Source organism: Globicephala melas, chromosome 2 (assembly GCF_963455315.2).
Source record: "Globicephala melas chromosome 2, mGloMel1.2, whole genome shotgun sequence".
In the NCBI taxonomy this organism is placed as follows: Eukaryota; Metazoa; Chordata; class Mammalia; order Artiodactyla; family Delphinidae; genus Globicephala; species Globicephala melas.
In genome coordinates, this window is record NC_083315.2 from 11196394 (window position 1) to 11214141 (window position 17748).

At 46.4% G+C, this 17748-nt stretch overlaps 1 protein-coding gene across 6 annotated transcripts in view; it reads right to left on the minus strand.

Moving 5' to 3' along the window:
* The window catches only part of KIAA1217 (KIAA1217 ortholog), a 326826-nt gene that overhangs the window by 74787 nt on the left and 234291 nt on the right, over window positions 1-17748 (minus strand). For all 6 annotated transcript variants that reach the window (XM_030837164.3, XM_060292855.2, XM_030837160.3 and 3 more), the window contains exon 6: window positions 2004-2836. In XM_030837164.3, coding sequence (XP_030693024.2) covers window positions 2004-2836 — 833 coding nt within the window. The remainder of the gene's footprint in view (window positions 1-2003; window positions 2837-17748) is intronic.

Genomic DNA, 17748 nt, shown 5'->3' on the forward strand with positions numbered 1-17748 from the left:
TGTCATGGAATCCAGCGCCATGTACAGGATCTCTGGGAAACGTGCAACCTGCCCCATCGGTATCAGATGTGGCTCCTGCTGACCTTGCAAGCAGTTAACTAAAGAGCCAAGTTACCTGTAGCCCTTACAACCAGTACTACAGCAGCAGAGCAAAGACAATTTGTAACCTCTTGTTCCTTGAATATTTGGTAGCTCTTGTCTATAAACCACTTCACTCTAGTTCAAGCCAGTCACTGTTGCTGTTCTTTTGTTTGTTTCTTTGTTTTAACCGTACGCGGGCCTCTCACTGCTGTGGCCTCTCCTGTTGTGAAGCACAGGCTCCGGACGCACAGGCTCAGCGGCCATGGCTCACGGGCCCAGCCGCTCCGCGGCATGTGGGATCCTCCCGGACGGGGTCATGAACCCGTGTCCCCTGCATCGGCAGGCGGACTCTCAACCACTGCGCCACCAGGGAAGCCCACTGTTGCTGTGTTTTTTTTTTTTAAACTGTGTAGAGAGGGTTAGAGCTTATTGGTACATTGATAATCCCCCAACTTCCAGGTTTATTCTCTTTCCATTTTCCTGGAATCTTTCTTCTGGAACCAGATAAGAGATGGCCCTTTCATGATAAAATTCTGCCAGTGAGGACAGAGCGTTCCCATTTGTGTGATTAAGATAGTGATATACCATCACATTCCAGTCACAATTCTGGCCTTCTTTTTACAAGGTCATGTAGTAGAAAGTGACATGACCGGTTTTGGTAAGGAGGATGCAACAGTGGTTCCAGTGAGGTACTGAGTGGCTGAATATCTGAATTTTATTTCTCATGCCCCTTCTGAATTCCCATATGACAACAGGTCAAATGCTTAACCCTCCTTTGGACTCAGTTTCTTTGACCAGATTTTTATAATTATTATGTTGCCTTCTGTCAGCCAGTTCAGGGTAGAGAAATCCCCTCTATCAAGAGTAGCTTTTCTGGGGCTTCCCAGGTGGTGCAGTGGTTAAGAATCCACCTGCCAATGCAGGGGACATGGGTTCGATCCCTAGCCCGGGAAGATCCCACATGCCACGGAGCAACTAAGCCCGTGCGCCACAAATACTGAGCCTGCGCTCTAGAGCCCACTTGCTGCAACTACTGAGCCCACGTGCCTAGAGCCCGTGCTCCGCAACAAGAGAAGCCACCACAGTGAGAAGCCCGCGCACCACAATGGAGAAGCCCCCGCTCGCTGCAACTAGAGAAAGCCCGCGCAGCAACGAAGACCCAACGCGGCCAAAAATAAATTAAAAAAAAAAGATTAGCTTTTCTATTACTCTACAGACTTGAGGGTTTTCAAGATGTAGTATGAAGGTTCTGGGCTGGTAAATTATAAACACATGTAAACTTAAAAAGAAATTTAAATTCCTGGAGTGTCACATCCACTAGAAAAATTTTGCTGATCACTGTACCACTCCTGAATGAGTATTACATCAACACCATCCTATTTTTATGCAAATTCATGTTTTTATCACCCTGGATGACACACCCTTCTCATTTCTCACAACCAGATGAGTAAACAAAATTGCATTTCACAAGGAAGAACAAAAACCGCCATTTCAAACAGTTAACACTCGAACCGCTCACTCACTTTCCGTGGGAGATCAGTTATGATCAGCTTTTGATGATTTGTCTGAATGGTTTCTGAAATCATAATTTTCTTCTCAAGTATTCAGACTTACATTAACGATGCTGCCGTTAGATCCACACTCGGGAGGCCCGTTCTGACCTCTCTTGTTGGGGTGCCTGCCTGCCTTTAGCCTGGCTACTGCCCAGCCTCACTCGACCACCGGATTTAGAAACTCTCTGCTGACAACAGCCCTCTGGTCCTATTCTTCCTCCCCTACCCCGCAGCGGCCAGTACCCACAGGGCACAGTGCTCAAGGCCGGAGCTCAGCTGACCACTGTTCTCTTGGTTCGACTTCTGTAAAGCAGCCCTCAAAGCCAGCACGTGGGCGTGGCCCACCCTTGGCCACCCTCGCCGCCTTACCTGGTCTCTCTGTCTTTGGGTATCGTAGCCGTGCTATAAGCAAACACTTGCTTCTCAACTAGAGGAGGGCCGAGGTCCACAATTCCGGCTAATCCTGGAGTCGTCCGTGGCTTCTCAATGTACACCAAGGTGCCGGGCTCCTTTTTGAAGGCCTGGCGGCTGGGTGAGACCCGGTCTGACTGCATGGTGTGGGAGGGCCCGTGGGCGTTATGGAGACCGTGCATCTCCACCATCCTCAGGTCACTGACTCGGTGAGGAGAGGCCGGGGGCGTTTTGGAGCCCAGAGTAGGCAAGAGGCTCTCTGGATACTTCCTTGACTTCTGTCTGTACAGTGACTGCTCCATGTGCATTTCCGCTTGCAAAGAAGGGTTGCAGTAAGCACTGGCTGAACGAACTGCAGCACGGTGATACCCGATGATGTGATCGGGGAGATCCAGGGGGTGCCCGCCGTGCGAAGAGGCTATGCTCATCCTCCCCTCGTGATAAAGATAAGGATCGGCGTAGAAACCCTCGTTGCGGTACATCGCGAGGCTCTTGGAGCTCATGTCTTCATCTGGCTTCACGTCTCTTCTTTCCAAGATGGCACTGGGGCTGGGAGAGATGGATCTGGAGACCGGCAGGCTGGAGAGTCTGTCCCTGGGGATGGTGGCGTTACCAGGAACGACCATCGGCCGGGTGCCTCCGTAAGGGATTCTGGATGGAGAGGGAGGCATGGAATGTGGCACAGGAGTGGACGGTGGAGAATTTGGAATGGCGTGGGGTAGAAGAGCTGCGGGTCCAGGTCGAGAGGCACCAGGGCCATCTCCTCTTGCATAAACGATTTCTCTCTGCATCTGAAAAGAAAACAAGAAATTAGAAAATCTACTTTGATATTCATGTTTTTAGAGACATCTCAGTGTGGTTTCCCTGATGAAGCAGGCTGAAGAGTGGCCCCTGCAAGATGTCCACACCTTAATCCCTGGAACCTGTAACCATGTCCCCTTACAGGGCAAAAGGGCCTTTGTAGATACCCCCTGTTAAGGATGTTGAGTTGGGGAGATTATCCAGGTGGACCCAATGCAATCACAATCATGTGAAAGTAATGCAATGCATTCACTTATATGTGAAAGAGGCAGGAGGGTCAGCGTCATGGAAGGAGATGTGATGACAGAAGCGGAATCAGAGAGAGAGAATGGGAAGATGCTGTTACAGAGTCCAAGCTCGTACTGCTCGCCCCACAACAGGCCAATAAATCGAGACGTGAGGTGTTGGGGCACGAAGAGTGACTTTATTTGGAAAGCCAGCAGACCGAGAAGATGGTGGACCCATTCCCCAAAGAATCATCTTGCCTGAGTTAGAATTCAGGTTTCTTTTATACTAAAAGGGGAGGGAGTGAAGTCAAACATTTCCTGCTTCCGGTCAGCCACCAGAGGGAAGGTGTTAACTTCTTTCTCCCTGCAGAAAGGAATCACAGGTGGGCCTGGTCAGGATGTTTCCTGTGAGCTAAACAAAGGTATTTTAGCTTAATGCTCACTACCTGGGAGTCAGGGTTCCCAGAGATGGGCCATTATGTATATTTTAAGCTTATAGGCAATATCCCTTTAGTGACTAACTTGTAATAGAACACAAAAGGTTCTTCCCTATAATAATTCCCCATTGTCAATGTCCATTCCACAATCTTGTGGGAAAAGGGAGGAAGACCACTCTGGCTGGTTACTTCCTGTTGAACGGAGGTGACGAATATTTTTAGAATCTTTTGTCAGCCTTTGTTTATCTACAACTATTTGAACCCGATGAAACCTATTAGCACTTTGTTGTCTAATTCATAATTGACTTGGGCTTTTGGTTCCAGTTCCTAATACATATAAATTCCTGTGCTATTTATTTGGACACAATTAAAGAAATTGGTTGCCCCTTCTCCAGCTGCAATGGAATTCCCATCTACTTCAGTTGGATGGACAGACCTGTTGGAGTCAAACTCAGGAGCAGAGGTCAGTATAGAGCCCAAAGTTTTAATGTAATTGGCAACCGCTAGGTCTTTTAGCGTTTATAGATTCTCCTGCCTGGGCACACACCTGGAATGGAGTACCATACAGTATTTTAAAGGTGTTTAATTTAAGCCTGCTTCTGGGAGCCACTGATCCACAGCATGGCAACTAGCAAGGTTATCCCAAGTTAAATGTCTCCTGATGTTTTAGCAACGCTCCTTTCTGATATATGATTCATTTTCTTGGTTTTTCCTGTTGATTGCCGTCTCTAGGATGAATGCAGTTTTAATGCCTTCATCCAAGTCGGGATAATTTCGCTAAGGAGGGCTTTAACCGCTTCAGAGAGTTTCTGTCCAGGTGGGATATGCTTCCACCGATCCTGAAAAGGTGTCCACACAAACACTAGCAGGTATCTGAGATTTCCTGAGGCTCAAGGCCTTTGAGTAAATATTTGTCAGTCCTCGGTGGGGCAGGTTCCTCTGTGTTGAGTCCCTACCTGGAGGTCTGACAGCAGTCTCTGGGTTATTTTTAAGACTCTGGGGGTAAGGGCTTGGTCTCCTTTTCTGGGATGTTCGTAAGTACCATCTGTTGGCTTAAAGCATGTTCTGGTTGGACTCAGATGTCACCCTATTGTGCTGAAAAACTTCAGGGTGAGGCCTGTCAGAAAGTCAATCAGGTCATCCCCCCACTGTCAATTTCACCCCTGGCTCCTGTGGGGAGTTGGGTACTTCAAGGCCAAGGGAGTCCCTGGGTCTCTTCATTCAGAGCATCCTCTCTACCATGAGAGGCTCTCATCTTCTACTGTTGTTTCAGCAGAGGGCAATCTGTTTTCCAGCGATGCTACTCCTCACAATAAGCGTATTGTTCCTTCCCCAGTCGTGGCCTACCTCTCCGGGTTACCTGCCTTCCAGGAAGCCAAGGCCACTGCCAAAAAAGTGGCATTTCGTTTTGTATCTTTCTTCTGTTGTTGTTCCCTCAACACTTTCAAAGCAACATCTACCAACTGAGATGGGTTCATTCCAAATGTACCATCTAATCTTTGCAGTGTTCTTCTGAAATCCGAGGCACTTTGCCCCAAAAGGTCAAATTTACCATTCTAATATGTGCAGGGGCCTCAGGATCTGCATTAGTATGATGTGTGTAGGCCTGATAAATCCCTTCCAAAAATTCAGAGAGGTCTTCATGTGTTTTGCTGAATTTCTTGAATTTCGTTCCAACCCTTTTGCCTTGGTTTCCCCTTTCAAGGCCCTGCTAAGATGCACTAACGAGCAGTGCTCTCCTAAGGGCCTTCTTCCCTCACCGGGGTCCCCATTTGGTTCAGCTGTGGGTGCTGGCAAGTGGGCTTCAGGTGTAGAGCATCCTCTCTACAAGGAGGGCTGCAATTTTTCCAACTAAACAAGTTTGAGAAACCCAGCCGCTGGTTATTTCCATTTAGGCCCCCCATGAGATAATGGCGTAAGGAAAATACCCGTCCCAGAAGTGGCTCCAGGCCCAAATCCGGTGCCCCGTTGGGTCTTAGATGGCGATTCCAGACCAAGTCCCTGCGCCCCAGAAACTAGCACAGGATTCTTGTTTTGTTTTGTTCTCTTGGCCGCGCTGCACAGCTTGTGGGATCTTAGTTCCCCGACCAAGGATTGAACCCAGGCTACCGCAGTGAAAGTGCTGAGTCCTTAACCACTGGACCGCCAGGGAATTCCCAGCATTTTCTAATTGATCCTATAAGGAGGGAAGTCCTGGGCCTGGATAGGAATGGAAGGTGGTGTAAGGGTTGGATATACTGGCGTAACGGCCGGAGCGGCTGGGACAGCCAGCTCAGCCAGAGGAGTTAAGGTCTGAGGCAACATGTCCTCTCATTCCCTTCCTTATTTTCCCTGGGAATAGTACAAATGCTTGCACATAAAGGAGTTCATTATTCTGGCCTGTTTCTTCACAAAATAGCTGGAGTGTCATTCAAAAGCCACTGTAAAACTATAGATAGCAACGGATCACCTAGCCGTTAAAAGGATGCCTTTTTGCCTTGGCATCAGCCAGCTGGGATTACAGTGCAACTGAACAGAAAACTGACTACTGCTGTGGCTATGACAATACGGTAATTACTAAAGTTATGACTGATATCATTTACCAGGATGTGCCAGAATTTTAGGAGTTCCATATAATTTCTGGAATATATATGTTAATAACATTTACCCATACAGTACAACCTAAGAAGTTTTATCACCACCCATTTGACAATGCCTCCCACGCAATTCCTCACACCAAATAAGCCCAATTAGTTTAACATTCCTCTCTCTGAGATGGAGAGAAAACAAGTAATTTGAGGTGTTCCAGAGACTCTCCAGAAAACCCCAACGTTAGCCAGAGGTCAAATGAATCCCACTTAGAACTTGATCTTTGGGACATCTGTCAAAAATATCAAAAGTTTTAACCAGAGATAAAAGATCCCAATGGCAAATACAGGTCACTTAAACAAAAACTCATGATCTATTACCAACAGGAGTTCAATATTTTAAGAAAACTTTGTCCTCTTAGAGAACCAAATTCAGATTTTGTACCACTTTACCTTCAAGATTGATTGATTTATCTATTTATTTATTTATTTTGCGGTACGCTGGCCTCTCACTGTTGTGGCCTCTCCCGTTGCGGAGCACAGGCTCCGGACGCACAGGCTCAGCGGCCATGGCTCATGGGCCCAGCCGCTCCGCGGCATGTGGGATATTTCCGGACCGGGGCACGAACCCGCGTCCCCTGCATCGGGCAGGCAGACTCTCAACCACTGTGCCACCAGGGAAGCCCCAAGATTTATTTTCTTAATTAAGTTCAATCTTATCTTAGAACTAAGTTTAGTTTCAAGGTACGAAAATCTGGAGAGACTATTCCAGACAGACGTTTCCAGAACATTATTCCCATAGAGTTTAACCAAAACTCTTTACTTCATTTACCTTTATTTTATTTACTTAAAAGCTTTGTCACATTATTTTTCTTGCTGACAAACTTTTTAACAGGAATAATAAGGTCTTATTTGATTTCTAGTAAATCCAGGTACAATGAAAGTATTATACCTAATGTTGATGACTCTAATGACATACCTGTATCAAACCAACAAGCTTAAGCTAACTTTAACACCAGATATTAATTCAATACTGAATTTCCTAGATGACGAGAGCCTGAAACTCATTCTGGAGAGTTTCTTTTATATTTGAGTATTCACTTAAGCACTTAATTTCCTTTAAGCCAATTAAATAGAGCTCTTTTACAAATTTCTGGCGATGCCACACAACTATAACACACGTACAAACACACACAGGGATGTCGTAGTTCCCATTCCAAAATTTTAGCCATGAATCAAGTACAACAATGTAAAACGCATCAGTTACAAAAGATTGGATGCAGACGGGGTTTCTGGCAGATGGGGCAAATCAAGGTCACCTGTACAGATGGCTAAACCCTTTTTAGTAATATTTATGGAAAAGACTTATTTCTATTTGTAGCTTTTGGTGATTTTAAGAACCAAGTGGAAACGTTCTCTTCCTCGGAATGTCCCACTCTTGGACAAGAGCAGACAGGGTTTTTTTTCCCTGTTCCTTTTCTCCATCTGACATCAGTAAAAGTTTGAAGTATCACAAAACTGATTTGGCTGTAAACGGTACCAAACAAAATGAAACCCAAAACCCAGAGAACACACAGAAAATCCTAAATAAACCCTCAAGTTTGGTCTTGGGTTTTTACATATACCAACGACACAGGAGACCATAAATGACATAATTAACACAGCAAGGGTACCAGTACATGGTGCACAGGGCCCCAAGATAACCCTGCCTAACCCCCCTGTAGAGATCCTAACAGGTACTGCGGCTACGCACTATTGTAACAAAGTATCATCTTCCTCTGACACATGGCTTCAGAGCTGTAATCAGATCCCTTACCCATAAACGCACCCTAGAGAACTTTCTTCAGGAATAGTTGAAACATTCCCCATTTTTTTTTTTTTTCTTTTGCGCTACGCGGGCCTCCCACTGCTGTGGCCTCTCCCGTTGCGGAGCACAGGCTCCGGACGCGCAGGCTCAGCGGCCATGGCTCACGGGCGTAGCCGCTCCGCGGCACGCGGGATCCTCCAGGACCGGGGCACGAACCCGTGTCCCCTGCATCGGTGGGCGGACTCTCAACCACTGCGCCACCAGGGAAGCCTCCCATTTTTAAAGATAGAAATTCAAGACAAACAAAACACAAACGGCACCACACACATGCTAGCGTCCAAAGAAACAAACCAGTTGACACATAGGGTAGAAGCCCAACAACTCCTTCCTCTCTCCAACAGGGTATCCCACTCAAATACAGAACAAATTGGCTTATTCCGGAGAAAACGCCCCAAACGAAGAGAGGAAGCACAGTTCTCGGCTGTACACACCGGAGCGACTTACCCTACTGCAAGCAAACTGTCGGCTCCCAGATGTCCATTCCTTGCTCCAACTGCCAAGTGCTGGGGCAGCCGGTGCTGCTTCGAGGAACTCTGAAGGGAAGACCCTCAGGACAAGTGGGCCCGGCAGCTGCTAGGGCCTTACCGGAAAATTCCCCAACCGGGGCCGGCTGGCCAGGAGCAGCAAGGCTGCTGGATGGCTCCCCCAAATTTGTTACTGAATCCAAGCTCATACTGCTCGCCCCACGCCAGGCCAATTAATCAAGAGATGAGGTGTCGGGGCGAGGACTGGCGACTTTATTCGGAAAGCCAGCAGCCCGAGAAGACAACGTACCCACACCCACCAAACAACCATCTTGCCTGAGTCAGAACTCAGGCTCCTTTTATACTAAAAGGGGAGGGCGTAAAGTCAAACACTTCCTGTTTCCGGTCAGCCTCCAGAGGGGAGGTGTTAATTTCTTTCTCCCTGCAGTCATTCACAGGTGGGTCTGGTCAAGACGTTTCTTGTGAGCTAAAAAAAAATTATTTTAACTTAATGCTTATTACCTGGGAGTCAGGGTTCCCAGAGATGGGCCATTATGTGTAATTTAAGCTTATAGGTAACATCCCTTTAGTGATTAGCTAGCTTGTAATAGAACACAAAAGGTTCTTCCCTATTACAAGGCTACACTGCTGACTCTGAAGATGGAGCAGAGCCATGAGCCAAGGAATGCAGCAGCCCCCAGCAGCTGGAAAAGGCAAAGAACAGGATTCTCCCATAGAGTCTTCGGAGGCAGTGTGGCACTGCCAACACCTTGGCATTGGCCGGTGAAACCATTCTGTATTTCTGATCTCCACAACTGGGAAATAACAAATTTGTGGTGTCTTAAGCTACTAAGTTTGTGGTAGTTTGTCAGAGCAATCACTGGAAATGAATATACCTGATGTAGAGCTCAACATTGTGGGGTCTGAGGGAAAAAACAGTGCAGTGGTTTAAATACTGAGGTCATAGCTTCTTAGAGACACTAAGAAACTATGTGGGTCTAATGTACCAAAAGGGCTAAACTGTCTCCTAAAGCTCATCTTGGGCACATTTTTCGAGTGGAGGCCCTGGAAAGTAGATAGTAAGCATCTTTCCCATCTTTTCAAGCTGATACAATATAGGGACATGGCCAGAGAGAGAAAGGAGATGCATGGGAAAAGTTTGGAGGGAAGTTTTACTCATTTGCTGATGCCTTACTATGAGAAAGGTCAGGAGGAAATAATGATTCAGGAGATGAGTGCAATTGGAGGCAAATGCATAGTAGGGATGGCAAGAGATAGAAGAGGGAAGGGAACCCCAGGCATGGCGGGGAGGAAGAATGCTAACAGTACCCGCTCTGGGGCTGCCACGTGACGATGGTGAGCATGCTGGGAGAGGTCGTCATAAGCCCCGCAGTACTTGCCCAGGCAGCAGTGATTTCTGGGCTGTTTCATTACCACCCAGTTCAGGAGAGTTAGGACTCTCCCACTAGCTCTCCTTTAGAAGAAACAATGACTAAAGAATCAATAACTCAAGAACCATAGATACAGAAAACAGATCGGTGGCTGCCAGACGCAGGAGGTGGGTGCCCGGGGGGCTGGGGGTATGTGTGTGAAATGGGTGAAGATGGTCAAAATATACAAACTTGCAGTTATAAAATACATTTAAGTCCTGCGGATGTACGGTCCAGCATGGTGACTATAGTTAATAATACTGTATTGTATTTGAAAGTGAAGAGAGTAGATTTTAAAAGTTCTCATCACAAGAAAACAATCGTTAACTGTGTGGTGATGGATGTCAACTAGACTTAGTGTGGTCATTTTTTCGCAATATATGCATCTATTGAACCATTATGTTGTACCTCTGAAACTAATATAATGTTATATGTCAATTAGATCTTAATTTTAAAAAAAGGAAGCAAGTTAATGGCAAAAGAGGAAACTAATTTGCAAGTGCACTATTTTATTTAGCAAGGGGCAGAATCAAAAATACAAATGAATTCAGGATGTGAATAGGTGGTACTTTTTGTTTTGATCAAAGCCCAGGAGGGTCATGCTCACTGAGATTCTCCAAACGGCTACAAGGGAGGGGACGGACAGCCAGTGGCACCTCCCAAGCTCTGTCTTCTAGTTTGATTTGTGCTATCACAGAAGCCACATTTCCATTTGGACTTCTCAGAGATGTGACAGACAAGGAGGGTATAAATGATTGGAGGGTGGGTGAGGTAGGGGCGTGAGGAGAGAGGAGATGGGCTCAAATGGACGAAAATCAAGATAAGCAGCTGAGAGACCCGTAGTGTGGGTGAGAGAAGACATAGAAGAGGCAACAAGAAGAAGGCTGAAAAGGAAACAGAGCCCAATGCCCTGAAGACATGTTGATTCCTTACCTTATAAATTCATTCACTTAGTAAACAATATTTACCAAGCACTTGCTAAGAACCAAGCATGATTCTAGGACACAGCTCTAAACAAGCCCGTAAGTTCCTGCCCTGGAGGGGAACGTCCTGCTCTTGAGAGGATACATTCTTACCTACACCTGGTCACGAGGATGCAGGGGATGAACTGGCTGGTCTCCCACAGGCTTCCTCATCTTGTCACTGGAAGGACCCAGCAATGCAGAGTCCCTGACCCGGGGAGTTTTACACATTATGGTGGATTTCATAATAGAAATGACTGACAAAAAAATGCAGGCAAAATGCAAGTATTAGCAACCAAAAGGAGCCCTTTGAGGGGTACATTATCCAAGCACTACTGAACTGGCTCCTGACCCCCTAGGGGATCCCAGAGTATGCAGGCTCCTCACTCGACGGTACAATTTTATCTCCACTACCCCTGCCTCCCCAACACACACACACACCACACAGACACACCATACACCACACGCACCACACACACGCACGCACACCACACGCATGCCACACGCACACACGCCACACGCACACACGCCACAGTAGACTAGTCTGTTCTCCCCCTCTAAACCGGACTTGGGATATCCTCAGGCTGTCCTCACCCCTGGGACCCTCACCCCAGTTCCTAGCCCCTGGGGAGTCACACCTAGGGTGAGGTCAAGGTCAGCCTCCAGTTGTGTCCGCTCCACCACATGGCCCAGTCCCGATGCTCCAGCCCACACACTCTCAAGGCTCAGGGGCTCACGGCCATAGACCAGGAGGGCATTCCCAAGGTCACTGTGCGGTAATATACCTGATTCCCATTCCAGAATGGCTGGAGCAACCATATAACCAAAGTTTTGTAGTAGATCAACACGGATCCTCTATAAATACCTCTCCCCCCCGTCTTCCTCAATGCAGGGCTCAATGAAAAGAAAGGTCAGGCTCAGTGGTAAGCATGGCAGGGCTTCACAGGTGATAAAATACAAGAGGGACTGGCTCAGCCGGCGGTGCATAGTTGGCCAAATTCCCCACCCAGTCAGACCACACAATGCAATAATCAACCCAAACACACGTAAAGATATATTCAGACATGCCACTGTGTGTAAAGCATCACATGGTGCTCAAGGTCAACCAGGTGCAACAAATAGTAGGTACTGTTGTCATTATCGTTATTCATCCCCATTCCCCCCAAAATAGGGTTTCAAATGTCTAGAACCCACTTAGGATGAACAATAATCCTAACGGGGTTAGTCACTACTCCCTGTTCTCTCTTTCCTCCTCATCCGGCTTCATCTGGATTTGGGGGATCCTGAACCAAATGAACACATAGAGAACCCCCCCTTTTCTGGTAAGAGAGCAAAATGAGACATCAACATTCCTAGGAGTACAGAACTGTCTAGAAGAATAAAGAGTATTAATGAAAGAAAAATGTAAAGTTAAGTTTAATTAATAAAAATTTGAGTAAATTTCTTTTAAAACAACAGAGATGCCTGCGTAGGTCTTTTAAAAACATGTTTGGTGATGTGAAAAGAAATGGCTAGGAGGCACATTATATAACTAAGTGAAATGAAGTTATGTAAAATTGAAAATAAAACACATGCAAAAAACTTATTAGAAAAATCTCATTAGACTTTCTGGACGCCTTGTGCAGATGAATTCAGAAAGAAATGTAACAATTAATTACCAATAATTCAGATACACTGTGCATTCATATGGGAAATGCAGGTGATAGTAAAAATATTTAACATCCAACAGCCTGTATCTCATGAGTACCAACCAGCCAGAATGGGACCTCAGCCAACGAGGCTGGATCGTAGCCATAAGCAATGAACACTACGTACCTGATGGTAATGCTGTATGTCAGCCCTGCCTTGTCCACTTCAAAATAATCCTGCCATTATCCAACAGGGTCACTGAATGAATTGCTGTCCACCTGAGTTATCCACAGTGGAGGGGAATACAAGCGTTCTGCTATGCCAAAACAGGTCATCTAAGGTTGAATGTCTCCATCGATAGGGGTGACCTAAAGGTTGGAAGCCTTTGGCAAAATTCTTCTCTTGGTTTGCCAACCCAGGACTGACTTTCCAAGACTGAGTTTTGAGAAGAACCTTGATAATTTCATCCTTGGCTCTACATGGAGCCCAAGTAGAGAATGACATCATCTTCCCATGATATAGTAGGGAAATGTTTTAAACCTACCGCTTGAATAAACCCTTAAAATTAGGTAACTTGGGTTCGTACACTAAAGGATACAGAGCAACCAAAGGGAAATCACTCTTAGGATGAGGCAGACGGTGATGAAGAAGTCTTCAGTGTGATCTCCCAGAGTCCACTTGCTATTCCAATAAGAAGTGGACTTTAGGGGCTTCCCTGGTGGTGCAGTGGTTGAGAGTCCGCCTGCCGATGCAGGGGACACGGTTCGTGCCCCGGTCCGGGAAGATCCCACATGCCGCAGAGCGGCTGGGCCCGTGAGCCGTGGCCGCTGAGCCTGCGCGTCTGGAGCCTGTGCTCCGCAATGGGAGAGGCCACAACAGTGAGAGGCCCGCGTACCGCAAAAAAAAAAAAAAAAAAAAAAAAGTGGACTTTATATATAGGAGATACCCATTGCCTGACTGACTGAACCAGGATGACAGTTAAGATTCTATAATTCATAGTTTAAAAATAATCCCAGCCCTTTGTATTAGTGTTCTTTCTATGGAGGTATCTTCCTAGAACCAGGCACTTGCATGGTCTTGTTTTGTTTTGTATTTTAACTGTGTTTTGGCTAACGAGTAAAGAAATGACCTTAAATACATGCTAGGTTTTTCCTATACTATTACTCAGTCAGACCTTTTAGGAGAAACTTATATTAAACTTTAAATGTAAAATAAATAAGCAAAACATACACACACATGCCCACAGTTGCTATTCACCTTAAAATACCTGAATCCTTTATTCTCCCACCAGTTCTTCTGATGGTCACTAATCTTCTGTATCATTTCATCGCTCTTAGAAAGTTGAAAATATCTGACATGTTATCTCACTGACACTTTTAGCCCAGAAAATTTCAACCCTAACGTCCTTATGTGAGCTTTAAAGCATTTAATTTTGCAGCAAGAAAGAGATGACCTAAACACAAAAGTAAAGATTCTTTTAACACCTCCCCAGGACACAACATGGATATTTATTTCCCTGCACCTTGGCCCAGACAAAGAAAAAAGTCATTTATTTGCGCTAGATAAATTGGCAACGCATGAATGAGGCTGTTCCTCATTGTTCGTCGGTTTGTTGGGCATTGTCTCCCTCCTTCCATTACTGCCCAAACTACGGCCAGCTCTTGGTTGAGTGAGTCCCTCCAATTCTTGTAAACAGCATAGTTTCTTCCAGAGCCTCTGCACCGTGGCCCCCAGCTGAGAGGCCGCTGCCCTGCTCATAGCACCCGGCTCAATACGCTGCTAGGCTCACCCTCCTCAAAGACCAGCATGAATCTGGGGCAGTTTCAAATTAATCACCTGAAGTCTGAGGTAGGAATCCTAACATACCTATATTTCGTTTCCCCCCAAACACCGTAAGTTAAATCCAATATTACTCATTTACAAGTTTCTTGAATATAAAAGAGGAGGAGAAAAAACTTACAATGGCTTCTGGGAAAAAAAAAATCCAGGATGAAAAATGTTTCTTTCAAATGATTTGGGAAACTGTCTCATTGTAATCATGTCTCTTTATGGAGCATTAAAAAAAAAAAAATATATATATATATATATATATTCTTTGCGGAAGGGAGTATCATGTACAGTTTATTGTATTTCAAACCCCACCCTTCCAAGTCTAGGATTTGTAAACACACCACTCAATCAGACCATACAATGAAGTCACCAGACAAAACTGAAAATGGGTCTTAGGAGACTCTTTCATCCTCAAAGAATTAAAGCCACTTACTTTCTCTTAAGGAAATCACCTGTGCAGCTAACGCCGGGAGAAAGCACATTGGCTGAGCTCTCAATCACGCGATTCCTTTGTTTGCTGGCTTCATCTCAATCCTCGGTTCCACATGTGGACATTTTAGACAGCTTTCTTTTCAGAGAGGAAATCACACACACACAAACACAGATCCTAAAATGTTCCCTGGTGTTCACGACCAGGAAGGACCATTCTCTTTTACCCCGGTCTTCTGAGCGAAGCTGCTACAGGCATGGATAAAAAGACGTCCTCCCCATGATAAGCCAATTTCTCCTCCCCTTGGATATTAGTCACTGAATAACCTCAGCCCACATCCAACCACAGGCTACCGCACGGGTGACTCAGTCCTCTAACAACTGCTCACACGGAAAACACACACCAACAAATGAACTCAGAGAGGCCTAGGTAAATGGGGTAACAATGAAGGAAATATTACAAGACAGATCTTACTAAGGCGAAGAGGGTCACGAACACAAGCAAACGACCAGCCACCAACAAACAAAATCATCAGAAAACCCAACATGCTCATTTTCCCCGGGTCCACCTCTCAGTGTTCTGATGGAGACGGGGGGCTCCTGAGAAAACCCAGATGGGCCAGCACCCAATGCCCATTCTGCTGCCAGACTTCTGAAGTCCGTGGGCTGACAGCCGAAAGAAACGTGAGCCTTTCCCCCTGGTTTATAACGCCGGAGGGTAAACACGAGGGTGACAGAGGAGGCTGTCTATTAATTAACCAGGTTTTACCAAGCTGAACTTTGAGTAGCAGCCATGAATCAGACCTAGGCAGCACCAGGCAAGTGCAATCATTCTAGAAAACATACCTGAAAGGGGCGGGAAAGAGACAGAGGACCAGCCAAGGCTAAGCAAAGAGGGTGTTTGGGAAAGGGAGCCCGAGTCCTCCTGCCTTACCCTCGACAAGACAGAGGAGGGGAAGGCCGGGGCAGTCTCCGGAGACGCCCGTGGGCAATCACTGTCAACACAGCTCTTTTCTTCCAGGGGAACAGGCACTAGGAGGGCTGTGTTCCCAACAAGAAGTGGCTTGTGCAGCCCTCAGAAGAGACAGGTATTAGCATATTACCAACAAAAGGTGAGAGCGAGGAAGCATTTCCTTAGCTCCCAGGTAGGCTCTGTGTAATCACCATCGTGCTTTCTGAGCCCTCGGGGACTGAATGGGGCAGAAAGCCATTCCAGTGGGAACCCAGGGACAAACAGCTCCGAAGGCTGGGATGGAGGCCCTGCTGGCCTTATGCCACACCCCACGACCACGTGCATTTTTCAAACATTTAAGGCCTTTAGAGGTCGTTCTTGCTGACCAAAAGAATTCCATGATGTTTCTTAAATTCAAATCCAGTCAGTGTCGCAGGCTCTCTCTCTCTAAAAAAACTGTTTACTGCTATCAAAAAGCTCTGATTAAAGGAAGGAGAACACGGAGCCCATGACATTGCTTTCCTCCTAAGATGTCTCATTCGAAACAATATTTGGATGAAGTGGTTGTAACAGATGCCACCTGAGAGGTCGTAGAAGAGTAGACGGAACGTGAAAAGCCTTGTTTTGATTTTTAATCTAATTGGCGAGAGTTTGTTATCTCTCACCAGAGTATGGGAAGCACACAGTCTTGGCCCCTGACACATCTGGTATCCATTTGGCAGGTCTTGGTCCCTTAGTCAAACGCGTGCTTTCCAGGAAGGGGGATGGAGGTGAAGCTGTGGGCCCACCCCGACTGCTTCTCCAAAGCCCCAGTTGTAGCGCATAAGATGTCCTAACCAGCAGCATTCTTGTACGAATGGACCTGGCTCTTCGTATGTGTAGGACCGTTAGGGAGGTGAACGAATGCGGGAGTGTCTGGGTTCTGCTGGCCCCGCCCCCCGGCCCAGAAGCACTGAGCTGTCACTGCTGTTGGCCACGTGAACCCCGCCAAGCTCAGCATGGGAGTCCACGTCCGCCGCCTTAGTGGCAGGTGGCTTCTGTGGGCCCTGCTACCTTGGGAGTCGGTGGGTGCACGGTGAGACATGGTCCTGGTCACCTCTCCCATCCCTTCCTTCCTGCCATGTTCAGGGCAATTTTCTTTTACACTCAAAATGCTTCAGGGCACCGTCTGGGCATGAGAGGGATGGCTTGGTCAGGACTAGAGCAGTAATCCACCGTCAGGAGCGTGAGAGCTGGCCCAATCCCGTGGTGAATCGGGATGAGTTAAATGCTCTCTAGTAAGGATTCAGCGCCCAGCTCACCCAAGAGAGAGGGCAGTTCAGTAACCCAGTGCCAGCTGGGGGACCAGGCAAGGTAATTTCCTAAGCAGGATTCTGCTGCCACAGAACTCAGCTTCACCTGGGTGGCCTGTGCCCTCCAGAGAATGGCTCTTACAGGACAACTTACTGCAAAGTTTGGCTCATTCTGGGTGGACCCAGTCACCAACATCCCACGCTCTGGTTCTGTTACTTGGCCAAGTTCTCAGCTGCCTAGCTCGGATGCTACAGCCTCTGTGAACCTGCGCTTCCCGGCAGTGTGTTAAGTGCCCTACTATTCATTCTCCCTGTTCCTTTCACTGACTGGCACTATAGGCAAAGTGGAAGCAATTTATTTCTAGTGAGTATTAAGAAAAGAGATGCTAATAAATAGTCAGCATTACCTCAACAGGAAATACTTTTTATGCTCTGGTAAGGCTAACGGTCTTGTGAAATTTATTCCTATTTCCCCTTTCGCATTCGCTGCTTTATTGGCTTTTTTAAAAAGTACATATGCTAAAAGAAAATCTAAACCACTCTTATAAACACAAAGATGCTATTGTGAAGGGGAGTGATTTTGATGCTGGAAAATTTTCAAATTCATCTTTCTTACACTGTTAAAATTGGAAAGATGGTCATTTGGAAGGTCTATTAATGTTTCATTTGGTCATAAATGGAATGTTTCCCAGACACGAGACAGACAGACTGTTGCCAAAATTATTTAATTCTCAGGAAAGACACGGTGAGCTTCTGGCTATATTTAAGATGAGTGTTATTCCCACAAATATTTTGACACAGCCAACTCTGCTGAGC